This window comes from Gymnoscopelus microlampas, assembly GCF_963454915.1.
Source record: "Gymnoscopelus microlampas genome assembly, chromosome: 19".
Taxonomy (NCBI): Eukaryota; Metazoa; Chordata; class Actinopteri; order Myctophiformes; family Myctophidae; genus Gymnoscopelus; species Gymnoscopelus microlampas.
Genome location: NC_139956.1, coordinates 40,312,598 through 40,333,232, shown reverse-complemented (window position 1 = coordinate 40,333,232; position 20,635 = coordinate 40,312,598). Strand labels below are relative to the sequence as shown.

The following is a 20,635-nucleotide window of genomic DNA, read 5'->3' as shown; positions in this document are numbered from 1 at the left end:
ATATATATATATAAATATATACACACACATATATATATACACACACACACACACACACACACACACACACACACACACACACACACACACACACACACACACACACACACACACACATGACAAAAACATAATGTTTGCAAACAATTGTTTAATAAACAATGTGAATATTATGAGACGTGTGGGTATACTTAGCTGTAATATTGACCGTGTCCACTGGAGGGAGACAAAGGCCGTGGAATGTAAACAGAGTGAAGCTGGCGTCATCCACGTGTTAACTCCTTGTTTGACGGTTGCCATGGGAACCTATAAGCGTCGCCCAGCACCATTTTGACCAGTTTGATCCGTGTTGCTGTTTGTAGACAAATTAATGAAAATGTTGAAGACAAAACCTCAGAAGGAATTCATTGGACCGACGCCTCACTCTGGTGCCGTGGTGAGTAGTATAAGTGGTGGAAAAAGTACTCAAATGTTTTACTTAAGTTAAAGGTGTCAATACTGCAATGCAGAAACACTCTGTTACAAGTAAAAGTCCGGTACCAAAAAGTAAAAGTACTCCTTATGCAGAATGTTCTGTTACACAAGTCTTCAAAATGTATAAAAAGTATTTTGAAAATAGCAGATCTACAAGCTTACAAAGCGTATAACTAGTAACTAGAGATTTAAAATAATTGTAGTGGAGTAAAAGTACAATATTTGCCTCTGAGATGTAGTGGAACTGGAAGTAGGCTACTGCACATTTAAAATACTCCAGTAAAGTAAAGATTTAGAAAATGTGTTCTTTAAGTAGGGCCTACAGTACTTGAGTAAATGTACTTTACACCGCTGGTATTGTTATTATTATTATTATTATTATTATTATTATTATTATTATTATTATTACCCTTATTATTATTTACTTTGGTGCATTGGTGAGCGAAGACAGAGACTTTAAGAAACATTTAACATTTATATTAAGAGACGCTTAGTTTATAGTGATGTGTTTGTTGTGTTGTAGCCAGAGGGTCTCAATCTCTCATTTCAATGACCCCCAATAACTCTGAGAGTGTACAAATGGAAACAAATGGACCCTTATCAGACCCGTAAGGGTCCATTTGGTTACATTTGTACACTCTCAGAGTTACAGACCTGTAAGAGACATATTTAAAATAAATCTGTATTTGACTATTTTGAGTAGTATTTGATTGCTAATATTTTGTACAGGCTTGTGAGTTTGGAGTTAATTAAGTTCATGAGTCAATTGATTGAGCAGCCAATGATTAGAAGTCAGCTAATTCATTCTGTATTAACAGCAGCTGTGTCCAGCAGGTTTGTCAGTTTAGAGCTGGAAGCCTAGGAGCAAACACAGTTTGTTTTACCCTACTTCAGAAACCAACTTAGAACACCTTTTTGGATTTGTATTTCATGTTTTTGTTTGTTCTGTGCACTTGTTATTCACTAAAGTAGTTAAAATATTTCAAGGTGTGATTTTTTCAAGTCAAGCATATTGCTTCTTGGACTTTTACTGGAACTAAGAATTGGAACGATACTGTAAGGGTCCATTTAGAATCCCCAGGAACACTGAGGGTCCCTGGACCACACTTTGAGAATCTCTGTTGCAGCCTTTAGTGATTCTCGGTTGATTGATTGAATACTTTATTAGCCGTTTGTAAAAATAAAATAAAAAAAAAAGCACACCAAGTACAGTTCAATACAAGGTCAGCTAAGAGGATTTAAAACCCAAGAAAGCCTATGGCTTGTTTCCATTGGGGTCCTTTGTAGGCCTACTCAATTCCAGTGGTGGAAAAATAACTCAAATGTTTTACTTAAGTAAAAGTATCAATAACGCAGTGTAGAAGTACTCCGTTACAAGTAAAAGTCCGGAATTCAAAATGTACTTGAGTAAAAGTACAAAGGTATTGGTATCAAAATGTACTTAAAGTACCAAAAGTAAAAGTACTAAAATGTTTGAAAATAGCAGATCTAGCAGTGAGCTTTTAGATCGGCTATTTTCAAATAGCCTATGTATAAAATAGGGCTCAAGTGGTTAATGTATGTTTTATAACGTAATCAATTATATCTGCAAAGTAACTAGTGACTAAAGTTTTCAAATAATTCTAGTGGAGTAAAAGTACGATATTTGCCTCTGAGATGTAGTGGAGTAGAAGTAAAAGTACCAAAAATTGAAAATACTCCAGTAGAGTAAAAAATACCTCAAAATTGTACTTAAGTACAACATTTAATGACAGACAAATATAGTATACTATGCAGAACATCATATAAACAGTTTCAAAACAAAAATATGTACAGTAAACAGTTTGGGGGGTATATAATATAGAGCTATATAAATAGCTCTATATTGTGAGTAACTACAAAGTGACGCGTTATGAGCTTGTAGATATGTTTGCTTGTAGATTTTATTGTACATATTTTTGTTAGAAAAAATCAAATAAGCATGAGCGTGTAGATCTGCTATTTTAGAAAAATCTTGAAAATGTGTGCAAATCTTTGAATATATTATACTTTTTTAAAGCGAACATTTTTAACTCAAATCTTTGCTTCTGGGGGTCCCTGGAACAACATATTTTGAGATGGGGGTCTGCCGCCAAATACATATAAATGTGGGGGTCCTTGACATGAAACAGTTTGAGAACCACTGATATTATAGCAACATACGTTTAAAAAAAAAACTGTACTTAGTTCCTTTCCACCACTGCTGAGGGACAACACAATGTACACAACACACTGTCTGTCTCAGTGTCTCTGTCCTTGAATCTTTGAATATATATGTTTTAAAGCCAACTTCTGTAACTCAAATCCTTGCTTCTGGTGGGGGTCCCTGGAAACAAAAGATTTTGAGATGGAGGGGTCCGTTGCCAAATACATATCATTTTGGGGGTCCTTATAGCAACATTTAAACTGTTAGGATTTAGAAGACATTTGTAGAATCCCCCAGAAGCAAAGATTTGAGTTACAAATGTTCACTTTGAAAAATACATACTCAAAGATTTGCACAAGTTTTCATGATTCAAAAAATAGCAGATCTACAAGCTCATTGCACTCGGTGCCACGCTATGAGCTTGTAGATCTGCTATTTTTGAATAGCCAAAGTATAAGATAATGGTTAAAATAATGACAGATGCTTTCCCGGTCTTAATGGGTTAAAATAAATCATCTTAGCAGACCTTGTATTGAACTGTACTTTCGTGGGCTTAAAAAAAAAAAAAGTGCTAATAAAGTATTCAATCAATCAATAGAGCTGCTATTTTTTAATAGCCGACATATAAAATAATGGTTAAGGTGGTTCAAATCTAAGATGACTGTTTGATTCGATCGTTTTTTAATGCGTTGAAGAGGGCGAGGGTCTCCTCCTCCAGACCACCCCCAGACCTCCTGTTCCAGGAGAGGAGGAGGCAGGAGGCCGCCCGCCACCAGGGGGCAGCAGAGTTCGGCAAGAACCAGCAGGCCTGGGAGCTGAAGAACAGCTGGGAGCAGAGCACCGCTCAGAGGTTTATCCTGGAGACGGTGGGCACTAGGACCCAGCAGGCCCTGGACCACTATGAGATGACCATTGAGGATAGAAGGACCAGGTCAGTATGAGATGATGACCACAGATATAATATAATATAATAATATAACAATATGTTAATATAATATCATTAATATAGGGCCCTATTTTTGCCGGTGCCTTACCCATTATCCCTAAACGTCTTTGCCATTTTTTACTATTTAAAAAAATAAATTCAAATTGTTCAAATAGCCGATCTACAAGCTCACAACGTGTCGATGTAGATCTAGTTAAACTATTTGAAAATGTTTTTAAAAATAGTTTAAAAAATGGCAAAGAAGTTTAAGGATAATGGGTAAGGCCCACTATGAATTAACCCTTTGCAGGCTGCGCTCCATGCTGCGGACAGTTGTAATATAACGTTATGTTAATATAATATCATTAATATAATATTAACCCTTTGCAGGCTGCGCTCCATGCTGCAGACAGAGGAGCAGGAACTGCAGAGAGAACTGGAGGCCAAGCAGGAGACGGTACTGGAGAGACAGGCTAGGATGAGAGAGAGAGCTAGGACTCTGAAGGAGCAGAGAGAGAGAGAGAGACTGCAGCTGGTGGAAGACAAGATGGAGCAGTTATACAGGTAATAATAATGATAATACTAATAATAATTATATTATGAGCAGTTATGCAAGGGATAATTGATGGGTCATTATTGAGAAATAAATCCCGACAGGATGATTAGGCACCGACACGTAGCGGAGGGGCCATAATCACCCTGAAACGATTTATTTCTCAATAATGACCTGCAGGCCTGGACCTCTGGCGTAGCGGTCCAGGCACCTAAGCTCAGTGTTGCGTGTTCGAATCCCGATCCCTGGCGGCCTTTGTTGCTTGTCACTCCCCATCTCTCTCCCCATTTCCTGTCAAATAAAGTCATAAAAGCCAAAAAACATCTATCAATTATCCCTCTTATTACACGGCTACTTAATAAATAAATTAATAAATTGACCCAAAAGAAACAGCAAAACAAAGTATTCCCTTGCTTACAGCCATGAAAGTATTCTATAAGTGTTGCGCTGGGCGGACACGGTCGCCTCGGAAAACAAGGAAGTGTTGATCGAACAGAATACATTTTCTGTTACTGCATCGTCTATTTCTCACTTCAAATGTTTTCAAAAACATTCTTGAGAGCAACATTTAGCTGTACATGACATTCTGTTTGTTCCCGTGGCTGTCATGTTGGATACAGCATAAAATCAAGCAGCACAGGTTGATATGAGCTGGTGTTCTGAGTCTATGATTAGACAGGTTGATGATGAGCAGGTGTTCTGAGTCTAGAATTAGACAGGTTGATATGAGCAGGTGTTCTGAGTCTTTGATTAGACAGGTTGATATGAGCAGGTGTTCTGAGTCTATGATTAGACAGGTTGATATGAGCAGGTGTTCTGAGTCTAGAATTAGACAGGTTGATATGAGCAGGTGTTCTGAGTCTTTGATTAGACAGGTTGATATGAGCAGGTGTTCTGACTGTTTGATTAGACAGATTGATATGAACAGGTCTTCTGAGTCTTTGATTAGACAGATTGATATGAGCAGGTGTTCTGAGTCTTTGATTAGACAGAGGTCTGTTATTGAGCTCATCGGTCAATATCCAGAAATAACACACTGCTGAATTCAGCGATTGACCAATGAGAATCAAGCATTCAACCACGCCGTTTAATAAACAGTTTTAAATACAAGCTGCATGATACTGACTTGCACTACAGTGAATGCATTACTTCACCTCTTTTAATTCACAGGATATAGATTTTAACATGCTGATATATAGTCAGGCTTCTTTTTTTTGTATTCTTATTTTATATTCATTTTTTTTCACATCTTCTTTCTTATTCCTTTGTACTGCACACGTGAAGCCAGGCCTGCATGAATAAGAGTTTCACCTCACTTTTACCTGTAACTGTGTCGTGACAATAAAGTTGATTGATTGATGTCATAATAGGACTAACGATGCAATGATGTGATGAGAGAGTGTGGTCTAGCTCATGGATTCCCAACTTTTCAGGCCGCGACCCCCCCAAAATAATCATATTTAAAGTGGAGACCCCCAAAATAATCATATTTTTGTTTACTGTTGTGTTGAGTGAGAAAACAAAGTTGCACATTAAGCTAATCGTTTGGGGACCCCTCAAAATCATTTGGGGGGTCCCCTGGGGGTCCCCAAGCTGCTCTTGATGGAAAACCTGAAGTTAGCCTGGGTGTACATTGTAAAAACTGTGACGGGACACCTTTTCCGTTGCTACGCGTTTATTATTTAACGCGCGTTTTTAACCGTTTTCCAGGGAGCAAAGCGAGGAGCTGCGCGCGACACAGACCAAGCGCCGTCAGGACCAGGTGTGCGTGGAGCGCGGCGCTCAGCTGCGGAGCGCGCAGGAGGCGCGCCGGCAGCGGCAGGAAGAGGAGGAGCTCTACGCCAGGCTGTGGGAGGCGGACCGGCTGGCCAAGGAGGAGCGGGAGCAGGAGGAGGGGCAGAGGCAGAGGAGGAGCAACGAGGAGGTGCTGGCTCAGCTGCAGGCTCAGGTGGAGGTGGTGGAGCAGCAGAGGCGCGAGACCATGCTGCTCAAAGAAGAGGAGGCGCAACTTCTGGTGAGAGACTGGTTGCAAATATTTTAACCCATTAAAGAGATAGTTCACCCCCAAAAATATGTTTTCCTATGGATTAGTCACCCCATGGAGACTTGAATTCATGGATATTTCTTTTGTTTTTGTCGCATTCCTAAGCCAACAATTTGATGACCAGTGGGCTGGTAGGCAGCGGTTCCGGTAGGAGGCACAAAGGAGACCCTGTGTGTCTCCTACCGGAACCGCTGCCTGTGGTGTGGTGTGGTGTGGTGTACATTGTGTTGTTCAGAGAGGACAGATGTGCTGTGTACAACGTTGTTCAGAGAGGACATACAGTGTGTTGTGTTGTGTACAAACGTACGGCGAGATCACCGCAACTTTCGTCATTTATCAATACATGGAAATCCTGACTTTGAGTTTAGCGTATGGCACGCACAGATCTCACGTCAGGTTGGAGGCAATTGTTGACTTTGGCTACACGCGTTTGTTCCATGATCCTAGACCTGCGGAGCAGCATTGTCTGACCGTCTGACAGGCATCTGGACACATGTATCCACTCCAATATATCACACTAATATATAATCCCTGAAAATATAACATTTTATAAACTCATTTAAACAAACTGCTTCAACAGTCATTCAGATAAGATTGCACATCTGGCTGCATTGGCTATTTGAAAATAGCAAATCTACAATTGTAGATCTGCTATCTTCAAAATATACGAGCGCTTATCCGAGAGCATTTTCGGGAGTTTGGACCAGTGTCGCGGCGCCGCAGTTATCTTTTCATGGCCACCGAGAGATCGGACATTTAACCCACGGTCCAACACACACCAGCCTTCATCCATTAATGTTCTCTCCAGGCTAGCTATCTCTCATTAACGCGGCGCGGCACGGGACTCGCCCGTCCGAGTCTCACTGGGACATGGTAATAGCCTACATGACTGCTTTATTTTAGTGTAACTCGAACGCGCACTGCTCGGTATGGGTTGAATAAATTAATACAAACGTATTCCGTATACAAATGTGTGTGTGTGTGTGTGTGTGTGTGTGTGTGTGTGTGTGTGTGTGTGTGTGTGTGTGTGTGTGTGTGTGTGTGTGTGTGTGTGGACTTGACAGGCAGCAAGGCGAGGCGGCGAAACTATTTCTTATTGGCTTTCCATGCTTTGTTTGGTCGTATTCTGGTTTCGAGAATATTTAGGGAGTGTTATATTTCAGCCGTCAGATTTATCAAAGCTCCGACCAAATGTACGCCAGAATTGGCTGTATACGACCGCTTGATAAATGTCACTTTGGACTTTGGTGTAAGACGAAATATAGGCAAAAATATAAGCCGTTTTTTACACTCCATTGATAAATGAGGGCCAGTGTGTTGTGTACATTGTGTCGTCCCTCAGATAGGACAGAGACAGACACTAAGCGCGGAGCAGCAACAGGCTCGTCTCCAGAAGCAGAAGGACCAGGAGGAACGCCGCAGGCAGCTGGACAGATGTTTACGCCTGAAGAGCCGGCGTGTGTCCAGGGAGCAGCAGGACCAGCTGGCCGTGGACATGTGTCTCCTCCAGCAGCTCGTCTCTGAGGACACCGACGACCGGCAGGAGGCCGCCCACAAGAAGGTGACATCATCATTACTTACAGTGTATTCTCAGTAGTGTAAAGTAACTGTAGTACTACTACTACTACTAGCCTACTAATAATAATAATAATAATAATAATAATAATAATAATAATAATAATAATAATACCAGTGGTGTAAAGTAACTAAGTACATTTACTCAAGTACTGTACTTAAGTACATATTTGTGTAATCTTTACTTTACTGGAGTATTTTAAATTTTCATTACGTTACTTCTTCCACTACATCTCAGAGGCAAATGTTATACTTTTACTCCATTACAAGTATTTGAAAACTTTAGTTACTTGTTACTTTGTATTGATTTTTGATTATTATTAAAAAACGCAACATAATAATGGATGTGGCGCGTTGTGAGCTTGTAGATCGGCTATTTTCAAATAGCCTATGTATAACATAGGGCTAAAGTGGTTTAATGTATGTTTTACAATGTCATAATGTATATCTGCAAAGTAACTTGTAACTAAAGTTGTTGCCTCTGAGATGTAGTGGGGTAGAAACAAAAGTATAGGCAATTGGAAATACTCCAGTAAAGTAAAAGTACCACAAAACTGTACTTCAAGTACAGTACTTGAGTAAATGTACTTAGTTACTTTACACCACTGTGCGCGTGTGTAGCTCCAGCTCCAGGAAGAGGAGAGGCGATACCGTCAGTACCTGCAGGAGGAGAGGGAGGAGCAGAGGAGACAGGAGGAGGAGACGCAGCGCTTCATAGGAGCACAGCTGGAGCACATCTGGAGCGAGAGAGAGGAGAAGAAACAGCTGGAAGGACGCGCCAGGAGCAGACTGATGAGGGATGTGATGGAGACACGACATCTACAGCTCCAACACACATGTAAAATTATATTCATATTATATTATAATATATGTATAATGATGGAGACACGACATCTACAGCTTCAACACACATGTAATATTATATTCATATTATAATATATATATATATATATATACATATATATATATATATATATATATATATATATATATATATATATATATATATATATATATATATATATATATATATATATATATATATATATACATATATACACATATATATATATATATACATATATACATATATATATATATATATATATATATATATATATATATATATATATATATATATTATAATGGCAAGTACAGTTCAATACAAGGTCAGCTAATATGAATTAACTTTTTAACTGCCAGAGTGTATACATTAATAAACTCACCCACTGCCAGCGATTTTCATGTTTTATAACCTGTTGAACTGGTTGCAGAAAATGCAGATCCGTAATAATACATCGATCTACTGCGTGTAGACACAAACAGGATCTGTGGCCAATCCCCAGAGAAAAAAAAAGTTCACCGGTGAGGTAACTTTCAGCTTGTCACAGGCACGCTGAAAACGGCATCATTTGTCAAAAATGCATGTCTTTCCGACCTCCCCAACTGGCCACAGAACATTTATATAAATTATAATTGCTTGTCAGACGGTTGGTAAATACAAAGGGGATCACTGTTCTCCGTGCAGAGAAAATTTGTTTTAACCGGAACTATCGCTTCCTTTGCCAGAGCATGTTGAAACCACTGTGTCTCGTCGAATTCAGGGCAAAACAAATGATTTCATGTTACAAGCATTTGCAGGAAACCATTAAACAGGAAGTGGACGGAGTGAGTGAGTTACAGTGAAAGTGGTCACTCCGGATTATAGATCACAGCGCGTTCTTTTATAAAACAATTAAAAAACTTGTCGACGAGTTAAGGATGCGCCAGCAGAATTCGACGAGTTAGGCTAGGATTTGACTTTTACAGGGGGCATTTTTGAATTGCAGCCACCTGAAGGTACTCTTTTAGAGCGGTTTTGAAGGAAAGTAGGGTTTTACACTCCTTCACGGCTTTTGGTAGGGCATTTCACATTGTTGTGGCATAGCAGGAGAACAAATTCAACCTCTTGTTTGTGCCAAATCTGGGTTGGACGTGATCAGTGGAGCTTCCTCTGGTGTTGTGATTGTGGACTTCATTTATGTTTTTGAAGTACTTTGACAGGTACATGGGTGTCTTAACGTTGTGGTGTATCTTGTAGACCAGGCCCATTGCAAGGTGCTGTACTCTGTCCTCAACCCTGAGCCATCCAACCCTAGCAAAGTGAGCAGGGGTTAGATGAGTTGTGGATCTAAGGCCAAGCATTAGCCTTATCAGTTTGTTTTGGGATGTCTGGAGCCTTGTTTTTAAGGCCTTAGTGGTGTTGTGGGATGATGAGGTGCATGCATCGTCGAAGTGACCTTGCATGAGGGCCCCTGTTAGAGTCCTCAAAGTATTCATACTGACTAGATTGGAAATCCTATACAACAATCGTGTTGTTTGGTTTACTTTTTTGATTACTTTGTTGCCATTTTATCACTGGAAAGGCTTGCCTCTAAAATGGAACCTAGGTACTGTAGGTAATTTCCTCTTTTCTTGTGATAACATTGTCACCCACTTTGATTGTGAAGCCGTCGGCCTCGCCGAGGTTAAAACTAGACCCAGAGATAATGGATTCAGTTTGGTGTAATGATAGTTTTCTATCAGCGAGGCAGATGCGGATCGTATCGAGTTCAGAGCTGAGGGCTTTTTCAACCTGCAGCCTCCCTGTCCGAGACCAGCAGAGCCGAGTCATCCGCGAACAGGAACAGGTTGCAGTCACAAGCTGATGACATGTCGTTTACATATACCAGGAACAGTAAAGGTCCTGGTATGCTTCCTTGCTGAGGTTCAGTTTAGAGGGTTTAAGTGGTTAGGTGTAGGTGCAACGACTCAGAGGCAAAGATTGTACTTTTCACGGCATAACAATTGTGTGTGTGTGTGTGTGTGTGTGTGTGTGTGTGTGTGTGTGTGTGTGTGTGTGTGTGTGTGTGTGTGTGTGTGTGTGTGTGTGTGTGTGTCATAGTGGATCAGAGCGCGCAACAACAGTTGCAGTTGGATGAAGAGAGGACTGAGTTGAACAGAACTGTCCAGGAGTTCAAACTGTTGGACGAGGAACAGAAAAGATGGTATGTAACAAACACCTTAACACTTAGGATTTATTTATACCAAAAGTAAATAAATACAGAGGGTTCCTACTAGACCATACATGGGCAAATGGCTGCCCGGGGGCCACATGCGGCCCCCACCTTCACTTAATGCATCCCACAGGTTAACACATCCACTGCCAGGCCCGTAGTCCTACGGGCCGTTAAATCCAACCGTTAACTGCCGTTCCCGTAGCCCGTAGTCCCGTAGTTTTCCCATGTTAAATCGTGCAGGTGCAGATTCCGGATTTTTTTTGCACTTCCGGTCCGCCAGGGGGCGGACCGGAAACAAAATAATACTGTTTCCGGTTTTTCTCCCGCCTCCGTTTCCTGTCTAGCGGTCAACTTTGGACGCCATTATCTCTGGCTTGTTGTTTTTCTCACCACATCCACCATTTTAGCGTTTTCCTCTCGTTCTCCAGAATGCAGTGTCGGATCGCCGCACGGTTTTCAGCGTTTTGTTCGGTCGGGTCCCGTGTTTGTGTCGAACCAAATGAACGCGGATTTTAAACGGATTTAGCGGGGCCTATGACGGAATCAAAAAAACAAAAAAGGTAAGAAATAGCGTGGCACTACGATGGACGTTCTGAGATTAGCCGATGGCAGTCAATGTGTTAATCGGAATACTGATATATTATTGATTTCAGCTGTTACAATTCCAAATACGCAAACATGACCCGCTTTAATTACTTCAGTCTATATTAGCAGCTTAATGACTACAATTCTATTGTCTTTTCTATGTCCAATGTATTTGTATTTAAGCTCATAAAGTTAACATAAGTAACTAAATGCATTTGAAATTAAATAAAAATGATACTTTTCAGGATTACAATTCACAAAAAATAAATCTGAATTCCAATTCAAAAATAGCAAAAATAGCAGATCTACAAGCTCAAAACGCGTCTTACTGCGGCACATTTTGAGCATGTAGATCTGCTATTTTTGCTACTTTTGTGTGACATAGAATGGCCCGACAGTATGCAATGTGGCCCTCTGGAGTGAGTGTGGAAATATAGCCGCCCCCTCCATCATCAAAGTTGCCCACCCCTGCACTAGACCCACTGGAAGGCAGAAGAGACTTTCTCACTTCCAACCAGGTTGATGTGTTTGCTAAACCGTCAGAAGCAGACCTGAGCTCCACCAGGCTGCAGGCCTGAGCCTTCTGTTATGCTTTCAACAATCAAACTCAGACTTTTGTTTTAATGGAAGTGATGAACGATAGTGTAATATTCATTAAATATCCAATGAATCAAGGTAATACGACTGAATGTTTCATAATACGTATTCCTAACCTGTCCTTGAAACCCTGCAGTCACAAGCAGAGATGCGAGACGTACCAGGAGGATCTTCTGGCCCAGATGAAGCACCGACAGGGTCTGCTGGACGCAGACACGCTTCAGACAGAGAGGGAGCATCAGCAGGGTCTGAAGGTCCAGGAGCGCTACCAAAAGAAGATGGAGGACATCCTGTCCCAGCCGGTCTCCTCTAGCAGCCTGGCCGTCCACCCGTTCAGACGCTCAGCCAGGTCACAGTCCATTCAGTTGAGTTAACTGAGCTGTGAGTGATATTTTTTGGGGGGGGGGTTTTACAAGGCAATTGGCTCTATGCACAGCAGCCATATTGTAAAGAAATTGGGCCTCTTTCTTACTGCCTTCACAGGTGTTCCCAATGATACTACTGAAGGCTCTGTTCCATTCTGGTCAAACAGAGTCAGGGTGCTGATATTGTGCATGTTGGCTCACTGGAAACACTCTGCTACACCAGTGGGTTCCTTGGGGGGGGTTCCAAATGGACCCTTACGGGTGTGTAACTCTGAGAGTGTACACATGGAACCAAATGGACCCTTACGGGTCCATTTGGTTCCATGTGTACACTCTCAGAGTTATGGGGGCTTGGAATTAATTAAAACGTTTGAGAGCCACTGTGCTACACTAAATGGAACAGAGCCTTCATTAGTATCATTGGTAACACCTCTGAAGGAAGTAAGGAAGAGGCCCAATTTCCATCCAATATGGCTGCTGTGCATGTATCTGTAAAGCACATTTCAACAACAAGGCAATTCAATGTGATTTACACAAAACATCGAGCAAGTTCTGAATCACCTGCAGTCGTCTGATGGACTCTTTAGGGAGATCTGTAAAGATGAATGTATAGATATATGTAAAGCAACCGTTACAGTAGTCACGGTAAAGCTCTATTAGAGGACTGGAATCCTGACGTCGCTTCCGCTACCCCTGGGTCACAAAAGTATTTTTTTTCTATTGAAAATATCCATAGAGGAATCTTAGATCGCGTCATATATAAGATCTGTGTTCCAAATATAAGAAATAAAAAAATAAATGTGACTCTGTGTTGTTTATGACAGTGGTTCTCAAACTTTTTCATTTCAAGGACAGCCACATTCATACTGTATGTATTTGGCCGCGAACCCCCATCTGAAAAATGTTTTGTGCCAGGGACCCCCCGGAAGAGAAGATTTATGTTAACTCATTGAGTGCCATTAACGTGTTTCACGTGTTTTTACCGCTATGGCTCAACGTGCCAATGACGTGTTTGACGTGTTTTTGAAAAAATAGTAGAAAAAGAAAAGAAAAAGAAAACTTTTTTTTTTTTAAAACATGTCCAGAACCCAAGATATCATCATCTGAAGATTTGCAGCTCCATCCACTCCTTGTTTAACTTAAGGCTGTATCTCGCTTCCTAAGCACTTTTTGTTTTCTGTGAAAAAAACTCTGGCACTGGGACAACATAATATAGAAATAATTTTTGTTCATTAGTTTTTGTTCTTTTACATACTCATACAGTAGGTAGTAAAATTGAGTGCCAGAATTGCCAAACGTAAAAAAAAAAAAAAAAATCTGCCACTCAATGAGTTAAGTTAACGGCAGGGCTTAATTTGTGCCTGTGCCGGATTCATGAGCTCTGGCAGCTAATAATTTACGAATTAAGCACTGGACGGAGCTGTGAGTGATATTTATGGGCTTTTAAACAAAATGCTTTTTTTGTTAAACGGTTAAAGCTCTATATTGCGATAGTAATCATTGCTATAGAGTGTTTGTTCAGTAACAGGGATCTCCATGTCTCTCCAGCTCTTCAGAAAATACATTTTCAGGTCAGGATACCCCGGCTAAATGATTGATAGTTAGGAAATAGGAACCAAATGGACCTTTACAGGGACTGCAACTCCGAGAGTGTATATTTATACCCTCTCAGAGTTATGGTGGTCCACACCCCTAGGGGTCCTTGAGTGGATTCCTGGGGGGTCCCGAGCCAAAATCAGTTTAACCACTTTAGCCCTATATTGTTCCAACTTTTTTCCAAAACAAATATTGAACTTTTTTTTGTTGTTGTTATTGATTGTAGTTTCTAGGTCTTATATTTTATATGTATTTTGTTCCCTGGTCTAGTATTCTTGGTTCTATGTTCCTGTTTGCCCCAGCTGTATCTGATTTGTAATCACCCCTCATGTATATCAGTCTCATGGCTGTAGGTCAAACAGGGCATGAGTTATAGTTATATGAGTGTGTGTGTGTGTGTGTGTGTGTGTGTGTGTGTGTGTGTGTGTGTGTGTGTGTGTGTGTGTGTGTGTGTGTGTGTGTGTGTGGGTGGGTGGGTGGGCGGGTGGGCGGGCGGGCGGGCGGGCGGGCGATGCAGTCCATTTCATTTCATGAAAAAATATATAAATGTAATATTCTCTTTTTCAGTGGACATTGCATATTCACTTTTAATGGACACAGTTTTAGCCAAATATGCATTTTGACATATTGATTCTGAATATTTGAAACTCATTTGTTGCACTATTGATACGCACTTCCCTCGACATGTCTTCTTGTTTCTGCATAGGACACACACACGCACGCACGCACGCACGCACGCACACACACACACACACACACACACACACACACACACACACACACACACACACACACACACACACACACACACACACACACACACACACACACACAGCATGTACAGTGGCGGATGTACAGTAGGGTCCCCGCCTCACTATGTGACTTGTCTTGTTTCCTCCACTTGAAAACTGGTCTCAGTGTTATAATAATAGTTTTTGGGCGTTAACCACTGTGAAAAGTAGGCTACCGTCAAATGATTGTGCTTCCTCTTTCCATCTCTCTGTAGCATGATTTGACTTGACAGAAATTCACAGAAAGCAGCGTGAGTACTGTTTGGAAATACGTCACATTTGAAGTGTTCTGTTTATTTTCGTATATTGGACACATTACATAAAAAGTGGACAATTGCCACTAGTAATTCACATGCTACTACTGCAGCATTGTCCAAGAGCCCGAAAAATGCATAGGGAGAAGCATTGACCTTGTCGGGCCCTACACCTATCTTGTGTCTGTCTGTCTGTGTGTTTCTATGTGCAGGGTGTTGCTAAAAATAAGCACTTGTGCTCAGCTACTACCCTGGGAGAACAAAAAAAAAAGAACAAAAAAACCCCTGGTTTTTCACATTACCTTTTGAAAAGGAACAGGTTACTATAGAAAAAAAATGCTATCACGCACACTGTTTTGAATGCTCCCAAAGTCAATTTAATAATGAAATATTATACAATTTACTTTGGGAGCATTCAAAACAGTGTGACAATGTGAATTTTCCCTTTGGGAGTTCATAAAATATTGCCATCATCATCATATCTCAAGGAAACAATACAATATATATATATATATATATATATATATATATATATATATATATATATATATATATATATATATATATATATATATATATATTTCCCATTTGTACACTCTCAGAGTTACAGACCCATAAGGGTCCATTTGGTGCCTAATCTATCATTTAGCTGGGGACCCCCTGGAACTCCCCCAGGGACTCCTGGGGGTCCCCAGACCCCGCTTTGAGAACCAATGGACTACTGTAATATGCCCTTCGGAGAAAAAAAAGCCTCCCCATAGTATCAAGAATATTAAATATTCAAGGTGTTGATTAAAAGTGTCTTTCTTTCTTTCTTTCTTTCTTTCTTTCTTTTCTTTTTAGGTTATACTTGATGGTAGAGCACATTACATCTGTGGCTAATCCAATCGCAAAATCCAAAACAGCCAGTGAAGTAATGATGTGATTCTCTCTTCTTCGTTGGTCATTTAGAAAGATACATTATTTCAGTAAGAATTGAGCTAATTAGAGCCGGCCTGCTTGCTCAGGGGATAAATGTAATCTTGACATTCAGGTCAAATTTCATGTCAGATCCTGTGTCTATGGTGAGGCATGACCTTTGACACGATCTAAATTGAGAAAACGATCTCAATTGAAGAGCAGGGAGACACAATTATATCGTTATAAGTTATATTGTATTAACATACTCTACCACAGGGGTCTTCAACAGGGGGTCCGGGACCCCTAGGGGGTCCTCAGAGTTACTACAGGGGGTCCGCCAAATCTTTGTGTGATATGATTTTTTGTTTTACATTAACCAGTTGAACCCTAGCATCCCTTTTCTGAGGAGAACTTTAGCCAAAAATAGCAGATCTACAAGCTCACAACGCCTCGCAGCGCGAGGCGTTGTGAGCTTGTAGATCGGCTATTTTTGGCAAAGAGTTATAGGTGTAGAGGGAAAAAAGAGCAGCAAATGGTTATCTGAAACACAATTTTATACAATATAGAGGGGGTCCCTGCTTTATCTGTCTCTTAACTAGGGGGTCCTTGGCCTGAAAACGTTGAAGACCCCTGCTCTACCATACAGATTGGACAAAATTACATTTGATTCCTAAAAAAATGTTACACAGTGCTGCTTTATGTATGGCGCGTTATGAAGCAAACATTTAGCCGCAGCAGAAGTGAAGGGACTTTCCATACACTATTAAATCATACAGTTCTGTGTATAAAGAAACATGATCACATGTTATTCTGAGTACTCTATCCATTTGAGTTGGCCTGCAAATAATATGATAATTTTCAGCAGCGCTCAGAATACATGTCACTGTTTCTGAGAACGTTCTACACAGGATGCTGCTCCTTTACGTCACAGGCTATTTTAAATGTGATGGCAGAACATATATAATATATATATATATATACATATAATACCCAAATAAAAGAGGAAGAGCAGAATAGAGATAAAAGAAAGACCACGCTTCTCAATCGTTCAGTGTGTTGTGAAGGTGTCAAATACATGCAAGAAGAATTCAAGTCATACATGTAGAAATGGCTGTGGCTGGACTTTGTGAAAACATTGAGCTCCAAGAGCGGGACGGCGACTATATGATCATGAGGCCTATAGTTCAGGAGAAAGATCCACAGCAGATGGTAAGAAACATTACTAAAACTATAGGTATAGAACATTGGTTCTCAAAGTGGGGTCCGGGGACCCCCAGGGGTCCTTGAGGGAGTTCCAGGGGGTCCCCAGCTAAATGATAGATTAGGCACCAAATGGACCATTATGGGTCTGTAACTCTGAGAGTGTACAAATGGACCCTAACGGGTCCATTTGGTTCCATTTGTACACTCTCAGAGTTAAATTGACATAGATTTTACAATAAATTGCGGTCCAAGTGATATAAATGCCATTAAATGGGGGTCTGTAGCCCTGATGCATGTCAAACTGGGGGTCCTTGAAATTAAAATGGTTGAGAATCACTGCTAGAGCCGTAAAAAAATCTTCTCTTATGGGGGTCCCTGGCATATCTTTTGAAATGGGGGTCCGCGGGCTAATAAGTGTCAATTTGGGGGTCCTTGACATGAAAAAGTTTGAGAACCACTGGGATAAACCTCTTACCTGCATGGGTATTGTTTAGGGGTGTATCGATTTAATCATATAACAAATCTATCAGAATTTATTTTGTGATTTATAAAAAAGAAAAAAATCTCGATTATTCAATTAATAATAAATAATATAAAATAATCAATAGCTTCAGCCCTAATTGTTTACATTTCCCATGCACCAATGGGCAGTACTATAATATGTGTCTGTGCAATGCCTACAACTGTTTACTAAAACTACCAAAGAGACAAAGTGAGGATGTACGTTACTTTACACACAATATAAAGTACAGTACGTAAACCAGTGGTTGGTCCCCAAACAGTGTGTCAACCACTGTTGCCAGATTTTGTGAGAGAAATAAGCAGCCAAGTCTATGAAAACAAGCCCAAATGAAGTGAATGAGCACTTTAAACCTTAACCTATATATTAGTTATTTGAAAGTAGCTGATAAACAAGCCCACGCATTTTGTGAGCTTGTAGACATTTAGTGAAATCATAGAATGTGGTGGCTCGTTATTGATAGAGGCTATTTTGCATATATTTGAATACGGGTGCGGCTTGAGATTTTGAGCACAGGCACCAGCATTGATGTGTTCGGCTGCTTGCTAAACCATTTTTTATAGTTTTATTGTTTGCTGTTAAGAGTAGCCAGCTAGTTTGTTTCAATCTTAAGAAAGCTAAAGCAGAACTCAAAGTAACAATTACAATGTAATTTGCAACAAGTAATGTTACAAAGTTAACAAACAACCATCTGCAGAGTTTTATTAGCACACTGGCTATATATTCACCACATCTACATTAGTTAACTACAAAGGGACTACACCATGAATTTGAACTTTTCCTTCTTTTTTGTGTGTTTTTGGTCTACCCTACCTCTCTTCTATCCCAAAAAATACCCCGGTTTGAAAACTCAGGCTTTCACAGCATATCTGGGGTTTTCTGTAAATTGGTCTCAGAACAGACCAAACTGATTTTCACCCGAACGTGTCGTCACGTTCGGTACAATCCCTCCCGTTTTCTCAGTTCCAACTTTTTTTTTTTTTTACTTTTTCCACACCAGGAGATAACATGCATACAAACTAGGTGAAAGTGCTTTATAAGCCAGAGAGAAGTAGTTGGAATGAGTATATCTGAGGCTTGATTTAGGCTCAAACCTTTTGAAAAACGTTTGAGGGACATAAACAATATGATATTATTTATTTTATTTATTTTTTTAATTCATGGTGTAGATGGTGGTGTTATGCCAATTAATTCTTCCCACTGCTTGCCACTGCTGTTGCACCTACAGTATGACTCCCGTTCAACATTTACCTCTGACAGGTGATGCCCTAACCTATAGGACTATCTGCAGAGACAAAGTTCACCCTCCCTAGACTAGGCAGGATTTCAGAAAATGTGCTTATTTAAAGTGCTGAAGGCAAATCGTTGTGCTGAAGGCACACATGCTTTTTAGGGGTATTAAGGTGTGCTGAATCCAAATTTGCTGTGTGCCAAGCTCAAAAATGGCCGCTAAGCCCTCAAAATGGAGCATTTAAAGATGGCGGCCGCCACTATGCTGGAATATATTACAAAGCATTTTATTGACTAAACAAGGTAGAAACTTGATTGATTTTCTTTTTTTAGTTTTTCATTTATGAGGAATCCAATTAAATATTTTGATTTGAAATCAAGTGTGAGGAAACTGCTTAAAACTCATATAGTGAAAATTGTCATTTATTGGTGAATATTATTCACCAATAAATGTTCCCAATAATGATGTACATAAATGTGTCATTATATAAAGGTAACCAAGTCCATAATACTTGTGAAGAAACTGCTGAAAGAGCATAAGCCTGTGGTATAAAGTGATGGCCTAACTCAAATATCAGCCACAAACACCTTGCTCAGCGGACCAAAGTAGAGAATGGCTACATGCTACAGGAAAGAAGAGTGGAGGCTTAGTAGGTATTACCAGAATAGGGTCTGCACTGAGTAGATGGACATTGTCATATAATCTGAGGACACACATAGTTTATCAGACAACAGCTTTGCTAGGAATGACATCAGGCAATGAAGATGATGAGTACACACACAATGAGTGCACAAAAAAAAAGAAAAAGACGACTCTGATGAAGGCAGAATAGTTGTGTCATTGAAACAGCATGGTGTGTTTCAAGATGGTGGCGACACATTGAAAAACATGATCAACAAGGATGTAGTCACATCTGAGATTCAGGAATCTCTGCTTAATGCAGAAGAACTTGGACAAGTACAAATGAAAGTCTTTGTCGAGAAACGTCTGAGTGAGCCTCCAGATAGTGACCAGCACCTGGCTCTGAAACCACCTATTCGAAAGAATAAGGCCAAGACATTTGCCTCTTTATATGAAGTTGTGCAACTTTCCAAGGGAAAGCAAAACACTATCAAAGTGGATCTTCTTCTTCTTGCGTATGTCATCAGATCCTCAGCTCCGTTGCAGCAAGCCAGTCCAGTAACATTGTAGACACGGTCTTGTCCACACTGAGCTTGAGGCGCCAGTCCTTCAGGTACGAGGACAGGATGCTCATGTCCTCCGAGAGGCCCTCCTCCACTGCCTGCCAGGATGGTTTGCTGGTTAGGATGGCCAGCTCATCTGCATAACTTTACTTCCTTGATGTTGTTGGGGGTAGGTCATGGATGTAGATGTTAAACAGCGTGGGTGCCAGCACCGAACCCTGTGGGACACCGTTCTTGAGCTTTCTCACCCTGCTGCTCTGGCCGTTGCTGGTCAGTAGCCGGAAGCTGCGGTTGCTCAGCGTCTCCATTATAAAGCTCACCATGTGCTTATCTGGGATGGTTTCCAGAAGCTTCATGTGTAGCCCACGTAGCCAGAACGTGTCGTAGGCAGCTGTGAGGTCCAGAAAGACGGCACCAGCCTTCTCTCCTGCCTGGAAGCTGTCCTCTATGTCTTGGCACAGGAGGGTTACCTGGTCTGTTGTTGACCTGCCACCTCGGAACCCTGCTTGTTCTTTGGGTAGCTGGGGGTCGATCACTGGGGTGATGCGGGCCAGAATGAGGCGTTCCAGGAGCTTGAATGGGATGCACAGCAGTGAGATGGGCCGGTATCCCTTGGGGTCATCGCTCGGCTTGTTAGGC

At 40.8% G+C, this 20,635-nt stretch overlaps 1 protein-coding gene across 1 annotated transcript; it reads left to right on the top strand.

Annotated features, from left to right (window-relative positions):
* Window positions 1-373: 373 nt before the first annotated feature.
* On the top strand, window positions 374-20,140 carry cfap53 (cilia and flagella associated protein 53; the record flags this gene model as incomplete). Its single annotated transcript, XM_084043207.1, has 10 exons — window positions 374-433; window positions 3,331-3,566; window positions 3,951-4,124; window positions 5,824-6,127; window positions 6,393-6,410; window positions 7,500-7,718; window positions 8,354-8,533; window positions 10,685-10,758; window positions 12,089-12,301; window positions 19,969-20,140. The coding sequence occupies 10 exons, from the start codon at window positions 374-376 to the stop codon at window positions 20,138-20,140; spliced, it is 1,650 nt and encodes a 549-aa protein (XP_083899333.1).
* Window positions 20,141-20,635: the final 495 nt, after the last annotated feature.